The sequence below is a fragment of the Cervus canadensis genome, chromosome 26 (assembly GCF_019320065.1).
Source record: "Cervus canadensis isolate Bull #8, Minnesota chromosome 26, ASM1932006v1, whole genome shotgun sequence".
In the NCBI taxonomy this organism is placed as follows: Eukaryota; Metazoa; Chordata; class Mammalia; order Artiodactyla; family Cervidae; genus Cervus; species Cervus canadensis.
The window spans coordinates 627,849-642,015 of record NC_057411.1 but is presented as its reverse complement, the minus strand read 5'-3'; the positions used below and the strand labels follow the sequence as shown (position 1 = coordinate 642,015).

Here is a 14,167-nt window from a genome sequence, read left to right as displayed (position 1 = left end):
GGAGCTTCTCCTGTCTGGAACATTCTTGCCCCTTTAGTGACCCCAGCCTCCTTTCTGAATTGACCTCTGCTATGCATTCATCATCTGTATTGAGTGCTTTCTGTGTGTTAGGGCCTCTCCTATACACAGAGTAGAATGATCAGGGTAGGTAACACTTTTTACTCTTAGATATCTTACATCCAGTAAGCTAACTCACAATAAATGAATATGTACAATATGCAGTATGCCAGATGTGTTGGTGAGTACTATGGAGAAATGTCAAGCAGGGTAGGAACCTAAAAATGCTGCAGTGGGTAGGGGGGTTGAAGTTTTAAATAGAGTGATTAGGAAAGACCAGGCTTCCCTGGTGGCTCAGCTGATAAATAATCCGCCAGCAATGTGGGAGACCTGGGTTCGATCCCTGGGTTGGGAAGATCCCCTGGAGAAGGGAATGGCTTCCCATTCCAGTATTCTGGCCTGGAGAATTCCATGGACTGTATAGTCCATGGATCATAAAAGGTGGACACGGCTGAGTGACTTTCACCTTTAGCAAGGACCACCACCTTGAAAGGGATGATAACAGTTGACCAAAAACTAAAGGAATGCAGCAGCAAGGCATACCAGACTTGGGGGAAGACTTTCTTAGGCAGAAGGAGCCAGCACAGTCATCCTGAAGCCGGAGCATGTTTGATGTGTTCTAGGAATAACAGAGATGCTAGTGTGGCTGGATCCCAGGGCAGGGACCAGAGCAGTGGGAGATAAGGTCAGAGAGGTTACCTGGGATGCTACTGTAGTATTTTAGGCAAGGAAATGCTGGGTTCAGTGTATCTGTTACTTCCTTACGGAGTTGTTCACTGGGGTCCATTCTGAGTGCCCTGAGAGCACACAGAATTTTCTCTTAGAGCTTTTTTTGTGCCACATTTTCATTGCCTGTTTACTTGTCTCTAGTCTGCCTGTTCACCAGGACAGGGACCTGGTTTATCTTATTTACTTTATGGAACTTCCATTAGATACTCAGGGAATTATTAACTAATTTCAAACCTTACAAAACCTTTCTGTAATCCTTGTATAGTTTGATCTAACGTTTGTAACCATTTTCTTTGTTTTTATATTATCTTTTTACCTAGGCTGTGAAAAACGAAGTGAATGTTCCCTGCTTGAAAAATTTTGTGGAGATGCTTTATCAAACTACTTTTGAACTGAGTTCCAGAAAGAAACATTCATTGGTATGAGAAACATATTTATTTGGAATTTTAATAATTGATTTATGAATTTAGTAGAGCTTTTTTTAAAGTAGAATTTAAAGAGAATTAAAAAAATTCAAATTGTAAAATATCCAAAGTGTAAGCACAAGGGGAAATTTTACCTATTTTCTCCTGCTCTTTTAAAAACTGTATATTCTTAATTTTATTAGCTGTGTATTTGGTAGGTTATTCAGACTTTATTCTAGGTTTTGACAGATGCTTTATTTATATTTATTTATTTATTTATTTTATGATTCTGTGGGATTTATTTGAGGAATTCAAGGATGGTTCAATACCCCAAAATCAATCAGTATAACTCAACACCTTAGTAAAATGAAAGATAAAAGTCACATGATCATCTTAATAGATGCAAAGGAAGCATCTGACCAATATTCAAGACAGATTCATGATTAAAAACTCTGAACAAAGTTGATAAAGAGGTAACATAGCTCAATAAAACACAGGCCCTATACACAAAGCCATAGCTAATATCATGCTCAATGCTTTACTAAAACACTGTTTTTTCTTTAAAATCAGGAACCAAACAAGGATGTATAAAGAATAAAAGAATATACTTATATAAAAGAATACAGATGCTACAAGAAGGTAGTTTAAAGGTATTCTAATGATAGTAGAAAATATATTTTAAAGCAGGTCTTCTAAGCCAGAGATCATGACTTCTTATTCAATAGAAATGAGCACTGAGAAATAATACCTTACTAGCAGAGACTGCTATAAAATTTTTGAAAGAAAAAAACATATAGAAATTTGCCACATTTATGACAGCATCTTAATTATCTAAATGTTGATTGACAGATGCTTTAAATTTTGTATTAGAATATGTAAAGTGAAAGTGTTAGTCACTCAGTTGTGTCTGACTCTTTGTAACCCCATGGACTATAGCCCGCCAGGTTCTTCTCTCTGTGGGATATTCCAGGCAGGAATACTGGAGTGGCTTGCCATTCCCTTCTCCAGGGGATATTCCCGACCCAGGGATTGAACCCCGGTCTCCTGCATTGCAGGCAGATTCTTTACCATCTGAGCCACGAGTGAAACCCGTATTAGAATACAGGAAAAGTTAAATGTGAGAAGTGAAGTGTTAGTCTCTTAGTTACGTTCGGCTCTTTTGCTAGGCTCCTCTGTCCATGGGATTCTCCAGGCAAGAATACTGAAGTGGGTTGCCATTCCTTTTTCCAGAGAATTTTCCCAACCCTAGGGATCTAACCGAAGCCTCCCGCATTGCAGGCAGATTCTTTACAGGCTGAGCTACCAGAGAAGTCCAGTTTTACATTATAATAAGTTGTATTCTGAAGCATGTGATTGTCTATATAATTACATCTTCTCTTTTCAGAAATTTAAGGTGATTTTTTTTTTCCCATTTAACCATACATTTCAATAACTTTGAGGGATTTTTCTGTAAATTTGTATGCGGCTTGGAGAAAATGTGAAATATTGGATGAATACTTGACCACTTAAGATAGAGGCATAATAATAATCAACAGTGATTGTGCCAGGCATTAAGCCAAGTGCTTCCCATTCTTTATCTTACTTTAAGCCTCAGAACCCTATAGGATATGTGTGATGATCATCCTCACTTTTCATGTTAGGAAAGTGAGACCTCTAGCACTTTAACGTATCCTCTCAGTGACTGGAGTATACACACTCCCTAAAGTCACCTGATGAATTGAAAGCTGAAATGTTAACGTTGGTCTATCCTCTGACTGCTGTTCTAGTTAGGGAAGTAATGGGTCTAGGGAGAAATAACAGCGTATTTCTAACTTGGGGAGAGGTGATAGGTCAGGAAATTGTTCTTACAGAAAAATTGCCCTTTGTCATTTCTTTGATTATTCCCTGATTGTATTTTTTATTACAAATGGAAAAATGCTAATAGAATTTTTTGTGTGTGTATGAGAATGAATGAAATATAATTTACAAGTCCAGTGCTGCTTTTTTAATGAAAAACCTTAATTCTCTTTCTTCCTCTCCTTTAGGCTCTATATCCATTAATTACTTGCCTTTTATGTGTCAGTCAGAAACAATTTTTTTTAAATAACTGGCATATTTTCCTACAGAATTGTTTGTCACATTTAAAGGTAAGACTTAATCTCATTTCTGACCTGTAGATACTGACTGTAGTACATTCACTTATGCATGTATATTAAACAGTATATAAGAAAACTTTTAGTACTATAGTTCATTTGAATAGAGATATTTTACCATATTCCTTTTCTTATACATACTTCATTTCTTCTATAGGGAATCATGTTACAGACATGAATAAACTGTTGATTAAACTTTAATGAATGCAAAATTATATATTTTTAATGAATATAATATCTTAGAGTTAGCAATATTTATTAATTCCTTTAGGATTTCAGAGTATTATTTAATCTTATAAAATTCTTCAGATAGTTATTTTGTGTTTTCTCTTGAGAAAATTCAGTAATGTTGGCTCAAGTCTGAATAATGTGAAAAAAGCCTTGATGATGAAATATCACTAAAAGCACATTTAGTGTAATTATGCCTGGCCAAATCTAGAAGTATGGTTCTGGATCCATGTGGATGTGACAGCTCCTGAAATGTTCTGGCTTGAATCAAGGGATAATTAATTGTTATTAGCAGTATTTGGCACATCTATGTTCAGTCTCTTGGTACTGAAAAGAAAACTGTGAGGTAGAAGGATCTTCCCAGGATACTCTGCTGAAGGATCTCACAGGATCTTCTTTTCTTCTGTGGACAGGAGCACAGTTAATATCTGACACAGAATGGGAATGTTCCACATCTGAATGTCATGTGAACACTGGATTTGAATACTGTTTTGATGTATAAATGAATATATTTGAATATCTGCTAACATATTATAGAAATATGGCAGACATGGCTTTTTATTTTCTGTTATTCATCTGAGTTAGGGTTAAAACTGAAAATCTTAAACTTTGAAGATGATGAAACCAAGGCACAGAGAGATTAAATGAATCATCTCTGATCCAACAGCTAATCACGACGTGAGAAATAGGACTGGCTCTTTTTTTCTCACTTAAGGATTGATTTACTGGACAACATTATTCTATATACATTTTTTAATGATTTTACATATCATTTTGAAAAATACTTTGATTTCTTAGTAAGGTATACTAAAAATGGGTCTTCCCAGAAGTATTTTTGGCTGTTTCCCTCCATAATATACATACATTGATGTTATTCATATTTGGATGAGAATTGATATATTCTCTTTGCTTTATTTATGAAAATTCCCAGGATTAGTCAAACTGGTTAAATTCTTTATGCCATGCAACCAGAAAATAAGTTTTGTTTAATTAAGTACATTATATTGTTTTCTGTCCTTATTTTGATAATTCATACAGATTTAGGTGCTGAAAGGGAGGTGATAATTTTCTGGGTAGTGTGATTCTTCAGACTTACAACAACATATTTTAAGGCACACAGTTTAAGTGTTTCTGGAAGATCGCTTTGTTCCATGGCAGTTCATGCTTTCCTGTTGCTTGTTGGAGTGTTGTATATACACGTTCCCACCTAACATATTTGCAGTTCTTTCACAGTGCCTTAACTTTTTTTTTTTTTTTTTTTTTGTCTTAAGGCTTTCATTTAAAATGCTGTTTTCTTTGAACCCTTACCTCCTATTAAACATTTCTGGCATATTGTCCATTTTCATTAATGGCTGTGTCAATCTGCCAGGCTAAAGGAGATAAGAGCCACTTAGCATGAATATTTGGAATATAGTTGTCTTGACCATTAACCCTTAACTTACATTAAGGCTCTATTCAGCAGAAATTTTATGACTTGGTTCCTGCTTGTTAAGTTTTATATACTGTGGCTACCCTGCATAGTTGAGGTAAGGAGTTGAGTATTCAGGGAAAAACTATGCTAGTTATCTGTTGTGACAGGTACAACTTATTTGATTTGTATATAGGGAAAATTGGTCCAAAATGAAGGTCTTACCTAAATTGATTTTGCTTTGAGATTCAAGTAATCTCTTGATCTCAAAGTAATCTTTAACACTATTTTTAGACCTACTACTTCTTTAAACAAATTTTTATTAATACTTATTATAGGCTAGATTCTCTAAGTACAGTATCTCATTTAATTTTTACTATAACTGAGGCTGATAGAAGGTTTGCATCTAAATCCATCTAGTTCCATAGTTTTTGTTCTTTCTGGTCTACCATGTTACCTGATAATGTACTATAAAGAGTATTGCTATACTTAAATATTTTAAAATGTAGTTTTGGCTATAATTCTGGGGTATTGAAAACACATTATTCTCTAGATTCATAAGAATAAATATGATACATTTTCAAGGTACTTTAAAATAGTGCACAATATTTGAAAAATTATCATACTAGTTTTTGAAATTGGTGACCAGAAAAATGGCCATTAATCTGTAGGTCCATAAATAGCATGAGAGGACAACAGTTTATTTTCACTGAAAATGTTAAATCTGCTATTTTTGTTCCAAATGTGATTTGGTAGTTTCCCATCCCCCTGTGTTTATGTCAGTTGAGGTCATTATGTGAAAAATGATTTTAAAGTTCCAAAGAATAAGTGAGAGAGAGAGGAATAAGAGTAGATGCCATATAAAAATAATTGAAATATTTTTTCCACAGTGTATGCTTCTTTTCTTTTAAAAATGGAAACTTGCCTAAAATTAAATGCTGTACTTTCAGTGGAAAAATTAGATAGTTGAAACTTTAACTATTTTCTCTCAGTTTCAATGTTGTAGGTGTATCCCATGATCCATGATGCCCAAATTATAGAATTTTTTTCCCTCAGTGTTTCTAGCCACTGTCATGGAAATTCCAAATTTCTTCTAAATAGAGACCTTGGTGAAGAGCTGTCTTGTTTTGTGCTTATTTTCATCTAACATGCATGTGCTGCATCTCATGTTTATGTTTGCTGTCTCACATTGCTTTATTTAGATGCCATCTAACAACAGTATCAGAAAACAAATAGAAACTCTCCAGGTGAGTCGTGTTGATGTTACAAAGTAAAATATTGCTTTATCTCCTTTAAGTGTGGCTTCTCCCCCCTTTACCCATTGCTGCCTTGCATGTCCAATGTATTTATTCAAACCTGCTTCTTGTATTGTAAAAGAAGAGGCGCACACAGCAGGAACTTTCTACCAAAGGTTTAATATTAATGGGGCCCCAAGAAGATGAATTTAATAGAGAGATATGATACCGAATATTGATCTTTAGCCATCATCTTCAGTTTTAATATATTCTATTTAATTTATGTTAGCTGTTATGATACCTTTTATATAGATTTTGTTTTTAATAAATGATACTTTGAAAATATTTTCCAATGAAATTAAGGGGACAGTAACTCAGGCTGAATATGATTTTGATACAACACTTTAAAACTTCAATCCTACTGGTTTGAGTTTAAATAAATCTCTTTTTTTGTTTTTGTTCATAGTAGGAAAAGGTGAAGAAACACTAAAATGATTGCTGCCAAGAGCATATTTGACTGACATCAAAACTTTATTATATGTTAATAAAACTGGACTTTATTAATGTAATCTCTTTATTCAAATTAGACCAAAACTGTAACTAGGGAATTATGTATCTTTGTTTAAGGATTAGATTAACTGAGGATGTTTTCATTATTCAGACATGTATAGCAGCATTTCAGTGACCAAATAAACAATTATATGCTTTTTAATCACTTTTTATCTTGTTTGGCATTGTTCTTTATAAAATAAATCTGCTTTATAAAACACAGTAGTCCATCTTGGAAAGTTTGAAAATCAAATTTTATTTCATGTCAGATGCCTCAGCATATAAGATAGTCTAATTTATATGAGAAGAATTTTTATGTGAATTAGACTTAGATTTTTAATATGTAATTTATTATATGTTGATTTATAGTATTCATATTTTGAAAATATAATTAACAAAGTGAAAGTAGTATTTGTAGTGGACATAAAACTAACTGAACTCTTATTTTGATATCTGAGACCTTGTATTTAAGTGCTAGAAAAGAAAGTATTTCAGAAGGCTTGGTTGTTACATTACTAACATACATTGTGTGTAGCCATATATGTTGCTTTATTTGCATTAGTAACAAATTAATAAGAAACTGCTTGGGGAGTGTATTTAAAATTTGGGATCACGGGTTTGACAGTGGAGGAAGAGACTGATGTTCAGACTCTGACCACTTGAATAGTCTGTACCGCATTCTGAATTATAGAGAATCTTCATACACATAGACGTGCAAAACTATAGCCATTCCCGTCTCTAGGGGATCTTCCTGACCCAGGGATTGAACCCAGGAATCCTGCATTGCAGGCAGATTTTATCATCTGAGCCACCAGGGAAGCCCTATTGTTTTCCCCCTGGTGGTTGTCTTTTTAAAAAACAACTCCAGCAGTGACCTTTTTGCATTGCTTCTAATCATAGGCAGCAGATGTCTATTATTCTGTAGTCTGAGAAAATATAAGATAGAATGGCTCAGCTACTTCATATTTAAAAACTCCCTTTTGTCCATTCTTACATATAAAATAATTGTTTAACAATAGCAAATCCCTCAAGCCAAATTAAATAAATGCTAATTTATAGGACTAAATGCATTATAATTAACAGATGCATAGTTTCTCCTAATAAAGATGATTATTAGCTAATTTTCAAATTTTACAATTAAATCTCACTACATGACTTGTCATTTGAGAACCTCACTTTTTATAATAGCTCATATGAAGAAAAGGTTTGTTGATCAAATTGTGATTGAAGTGGATACTTTTCTCATTTAAAAAAATAATGTTCTTGTTCTAAACTAAAAAATTAAGGGTAAACACTTGACATGTACTGAGCATTTAAGATGTGCTAGGCAGTGTTCAAAGTGCTTTTCACATATTATAATAACTTCCTTAATCTGTGAGGTAGATATGGGGTACCTTGTACCCTAATCTCCATTTTAGAGATGAGGAAACTCTTTCACCAAACAATGTAACAGTCTCCAAGGATGAGGTTTGGCTAGTTATCCCTAATTTCAGAGTCTATGCTTTTAACCCACCGTTCCATATTTCTTTTTTTAAGTATAATCACTCAATAATATTTTGGATTGTTTCATAAGTACAAATATCTATAACAACATTTGGTGTTCTAAATTTTAACTGTTTATGAGCTGCAATGAATTATGGCAAAGATGAATAACCCTTTCATCATTATGTCAGTATTGTTGTGGGACCCATTTACCATCAGGTAAGTTGAACTATATATACAGAAAATACATAATTCTAGTATTTTACTCTTTTGTTTTGAGAATACAAGGAATGACTCAATTTCCTTACTTATGGTTGCTTTTGAGCTCTCTCTACTTACTGTATACTAAACATATACTTACGTATTGAAACCTGTTTTGTATTGAATAAAAAAAGGGAATGCAAAGGGCTTTTAATTGTTGATAGAATATAATTGATCTTAAATTTATTGCAAGTACTTTAATAAATAAGCTTATTTTTATTCTCTTTTGTTTCTAAACAGAATAAAGATCCTAAAATGTCTCGAGTTGCACTGGAATCTTTGTATAGATTGTTGTGGGTCTATGTAATTAGAATAAAATGTGAAAGCAACACTGTAACTCAAAGGTGAGTGCCTTTGTTTTAAAGCATATTTCAAATAACATCTTAGTTAAAAAAAATAAATAACCACACTAATGAATTTTAGTTAACATAAATACCTTGAGGAGGAATATGAATTACCTTGACAGGATGGGAAGGATATTTTACTAATGTTTTGTTACTTTCGTTCTCTCATCATGACTAAATCTTTTTTCCTTCTAGTCGTCTTATGAGCATAGTATCAGCACTTTTCCCGAAAGGTTCACGAAGTGTGGTTCCTCGTGACACACCTCTCAATATATTTGTGAAGATTATTCAGTTCATTGCTCAGGTGAGTGACTGACTCATAATACATATATACGTGGAAGTTGTAAGAGTGACTCAGACTCCTAGAATTTGTTACACATCTAAAAAATAATAATTACACTATTTATTAATACTGAATAGTGAAAAAAGTATGCTTTAAAAAGTAAAAAATAAATGAGGCTAATAATGATTGATTTCTGTGTGTGCAAAATATGTTTAAATCATTGATCTACAGACTTGGAGAAGGAAAGGAAATTCCCGCAAGTGGAAGCCCTCAATTTAGGAAGAGTCGAGAAAATCTCATGATCCTACTTTTAGTCTATAAACTAACTAATGCCGAGTATCTTGAAAGATAGTGGAACACTGTTTTCATAATCTACATTAATCTAGGTTCTTGGGTACAGACACTAGGATCCCCTGTAGATAGTTGAACCCAATGGGGTCTTTTTATTTTTATTTTTTGACCACCATGTGGCATGTGGGATCCTAGTTTCCTGACCAGGGACTGAGCCTATGCCTTATGTAATGGAAGGGCAGAGTCTTAACCACTGGACCACCAGGGCAGTCCCCAAAGGGGTCTTTTAAAAAATATAGATTGCTCACAGAATCACTAATAGGACAGAAGAAACCACAACACTGGACTCCCTAGGAAGCTGCTGCCTCTGCCACAGTCAAAAAAGCTGCCAAATTAGGAAGTGTACCCCCAGGTGCTTCAGAATTGTGCTGCTACCATGATCCCACCAGTAAAATAGATTCCTTTCTCCCTGTCCTCCTCGTCCTCTACCCTAGTTCCCTGGGTTTTAATCACATTCTGAAGCCTGTTGTTCAAAGGCATCCTGGGAAATGTCATGTTAGCTTTGGAGCCTCTGCAGTAAAGGCAGGTTTGGAGTAAAGGCAGTAAATGGAGACTGAGTAAGCACATCCACATTGTCTTTTGGGACATTAGCCCTGGAGAAGCATAGGCAGGGTTACCTTCTCAATTTAGGAGAAACACTGGGATTCCAGGATATTCGTTGAGTTCTCTTTGAACTAAAACTGTTGACAATGAAGATGACCCATAATGTAATTATTCTTGACAGTGAAGAAGTAAAGAATATTTAAAAAAATAATACATTTCTATTTACAGAAGCACTGAATTAATGATAATTAGTTAAGTATAAATGTGTCAGCAATATGAATGAAAGCAGATTGTGCTTTAGATATGTGGTTCAGAGAACTTCTGCTGTTTCCTCACATCCCTTCTTCTAAGGTTGTACCCACTCCCTTGGATTAATCACCTCACACCAGCATTCCTCCAGAACTATAGAGCTCCTCTCAAACGTTAGTTACTCTTAGTTGACTTTTTCTTTTTCCTTGGAGATTACCTCCCTGGAGCCCAGTTTTTTCGGTCCCAGTGTGAATTTCATGCTCTCCAGGCCTGCTGCATAGCTATTATCATGAGGCTTCCTTTCATCATTATTTTGGAAATTCCTTCACTTAGATCTTCAGTATGATTTTGGTAAATGAGTGTTTAACCCTTCTATCCTACTGGTTTGGGTATTAAACTAATCATTTGATAATTAAACCACATATATATAATCATATACTTTTAACATTCATTTCAGTTCTGTCGCTCAGTTGTGTCCGACTCTTTGCGACCCCATGAACCGCAGCACGCCAGGCCTCTCTGTCCATCACCAACTCCCAGAGTCCACCCAAACCCATGTCCATTGAGTCAGTGATGCCATCCAACCATCTCATCCTGTCATCCCCTTCTCCTCCTGCCCTCAATCTTTCCCAGCATCAGGGTCTTCTCAAATGAGTTAGCTCTTCATATCAGGTGGCCAAAGTATTGGAGTTTCAGCTTCAACATCAGTCCTTCCAATGAACACCTAAAGGATTTATCTCCTTTAGGATGGACGGGTTGGATCTCCTTGCAGTCCAAGGGACTCTCAAGAGTCTTCTCCAACACCACAGTTCAAAAGCATCAATTCTTCAGCCCTCAACTTTCTTTATAGTCCAACTCTCACATCCATACATGATTACTGGAAAAGCCATAGCCTTGACTAGACAGACCTTTGTTGACAAAGTAATGTCTCTGTTTTTTAATATGTTTTCTAGGTTGGTCATAACTTTCCTTCCAAGGAGTAAGCGTCTTTTAATTTCATGGCTGCAATTACCATCGGCAGTGATTTTGGAGCCCCAAAAAATAAAGTCTGTCACTGTTTCCACTGTTTCCCCATCTATTTGCCATGAAGTGATGGGACCGGGTGCCATGATCTTAGTTTTCTGAATGTTGAGCCTTAAGCCAACTTTCTCATTCTCGTCTTTCACTTTCATCAAGAGGCTGTTTAGTTCTTCTTCACTTTCTGCCGTAAGGGTGGTGTCATCTGCACATCTGAGATTATTGATATTTCTCCTATTAACATTAATTCATATGTATTCTCCTTTTGTCCAGCTAGATTCAGGAACTTCTTCTGGTCACAGACAAGTATTCTTGACATTGTTTGTATAATTCTTAATGAAAGGTTGTTACTGAACGATAAGATGTCGGGATTCTTGGCCTCCGGAGGAGATGAATTCAATCCGGGGCCAGAGATGAGGCTGGATCGCTCAGAGCTTTTGTGTAATAAAGTTTTATTAAAATATAAAGGAGATAGAGAAAGCTTCTGACATAGGCATCAGAAGGGGGCAGAAAGAGTACCCCCCCTGCTAGTCTTTAGCTGTATGTTATATAGTCACTCGCAGTCTGTTAATGAAAAGAAAGGAATGTCTTAAAATTCAGAATGGCACCAAATAATTTATCTCAGGCCATAAAGCGATTGACTTGAATCTTGTAGAAGGGCTGATTACCACACAAATAGTTTCGTTTACATAGATTAGGGGAACAATACCTGAGTATAACGTTCTGGTTTGTCAAGTAGTTTGAGCCACTTGGTGGAACTTAGAGTCTGGGGTAAATGCATAATTAACATAGCTTTAAGATAAACATTTCCATAAGAAAAATGTATTGGTTAACTCAAGGTTTGAGAATAGTTAGCTTCAGGTGAAACCAGGTGTCATGGCAACACAGCATTTTAAGAGAAACCTCCTTTTAAATTTGTATAGAGAAGAAAAAAAAATATAGCTGGTTTGTTTCCTCCTGCCGTTTAAGAGAGATAAAAATGTCTGACACTTGCAGCCTATTTCCTCCGTTTGGAGACCCCTGGCCTTCCTGCCTGTTACCCTCTCATTAACATGATCCGTGGTTTGGGAAAATTCCCCAGAGAAGGGAACTGCTACCCACTCCAGTATTCTGACCTGGAGAATTCCAGGGACAGCGGAGCCTAGCAGTCCATGGGGTCACAAAGAGTTGGACATGACTGAGCAACTTTCACTTCACTAACATGATAACCTCATATATACAGGCAGAGCCCTGTTTTATTGTAGTTTGCTTTATTTTTCCTTGTAGCCATTGCACTTTTTTTTTTTAAACAAATTGAAGTTTTGTGGCAACCCTGTGTTGTCAGGTGATGGTTAGCAATTTTTAAGCAATTACCTACTTTATAGTTAAGGTTGTGCATTGTTTTCTTAGGTATACTGCTATAGCACAGTTAATAGACTACAATATAGTATAAACATAATTTTTATATGCACTGCTAAGCCATAAAATTTATGTGACTTGCTTCATTGCTGTCTAGGCCAAACCCACAATATCTCCAAAGCATTCCTATAACAGTAGAAACTTACAAGATTTTAATAATTGTTTTTCTTTTTTCTAGGAACGTTTGGATTTTGCAATGAAAGAAATAATATTTGATCTTCTCAGTGTTGGAAAATCTACTAAAACTTTCACCATTAATCCAGAGGTAAAAAAATTATAGTAATTTACTCTCCTATATAATTAAAAAAAATTTTTTTTAGACCACAATTTCTGGAATCAGAACTCTTAGGCTTAAATTCCTAGTTAAAGACAAATTAAAATAAATGTTATTTCCTACTTCTTTGGTCCTGTTATTCCCTAGTAAACTCCTATTTATACTTTAGATATTAAATTTTCAGATTGTTTAAAGATATTTTGTGAACTAATTGCTTATTGAAGTCTAATAACACTGGAGAATGTTTAAAATTACTGTGCTCGTTCTTCTCATAATCAAATCTTAAGGTATATATTTAATAGTGTTAGGTAGTTAGAATAGGGAAAAGGAGTTCAGAATGGCAGTGGCTAAAAGACCTGGAAGGGGAAAAAAGCCTACAAAAATAGAACAAAGGAAGGTCGGAGGAGCAGAGTGGGGGCTTCAGGTAGAACAGCGCTTCTGCCTAAGCCCAATTTGCATAGGACAGGCCCAGGGAGGGAGAAAAAAACATATAAAAAGAAGAGCCAAAGCCCTCTTCTCTCGCTGTCTCCTGCACGATGGGGCGCTCTACTCTTCACATCTTTGGATCGACGTGCCCTCACGCCTCGAAGATGGATTTTCCTGCTATCTTCTAAATAAAATAGAGCTGTGACACTGAGCTGTGACACCGATTTATTTAGGAGCTATAACACGGTCTGTCCAAGACCCGAGAGCTGTGACCCGCTGAAGGGGCTTTAATGTCCATCACTCCAAATTTTTGTTGTGACGAGACAACCGAGGAGCATACACTCGCCTGACATCGATGGTGCCGTGACTCGGATTCGAACCGAGGTTGCTGCGGCCACAACGCGGAGTACTAACCACGATGCGATCACGGCCCCGTGGAGGCAGTGTAGATGTCAGGCGAGTGTATGCCCCTCGGTTCTTTGTCTCCTCACAGCAAAGATTTGGAGTGACGGACATTGAAGCCCCTCGGCGGGTCACAGCTCTCGGAGGACAGACCGTGTTATAGCTCTTAAATAAATCAGTGTCACAGCTCTATTTATTTAGATAATAGCAGGAATAATCTTCGAGACGTGAGGGCACGTCGATCCAAAGACGCGAAGAGAAGAGCGCCCCATCAGCGGGAGAGAGCAAGAGAAGAGGGCTTTGGCTCTTCTTTTTATACGTTTTTTCCTTCCCCCTGGGCCTGTCCTATGCAAATTGGGCTTAGGCAGGAGCGCTGTTCTACCTGAAGGCCTCAC

The 14,167-nt window shown here is 36.0% G+C and overlaps 1 protein-coding gene across 9 annotated transcripts in view; it reads left to right on the top strand.

The window, feature by feature from the left end:
* FRYL (FRY like transcription coactivator) overlaps positions 1–14,167 on the top strand; it is a 252,923-nt gene that overhangs the window by 148,513 nt on the left and 90,243 nt on the right. For 6 of the 9 annotated variants that reach the window (XM_043448225.1, XM_043448226.1, XM_043448227.1 and 3 more), the window contains 6 exons: positions 1,107–1,205; positions 3,215–3,316; positions 6,161–6,205; positions 8,726–8,829; positions 9,025–9,133; positions 12,849–12,935. In XM_043448225.1, coding sequence (XP_043304160.1) covers positions 1,107–1,205; positions 3,215–3,316; positions 6,161–6,205; positions 8,726–8,829; positions 9,025–9,133; positions 12,849–12,935 — 546 coding nt within the window. The remainder of the gene's footprint in view (positions 1–1,106; positions 1,206–3,214; positions 3,317–6,160; positions 6,206–8,725; positions 8,830–9,024; positions 9,134–12,848; positions 12,936–14,167) is intronic. The other 3 variants (XM_043448228.1, XM_043448224.1, XM_043448223.1) reach the window with 1 other exon arrangement.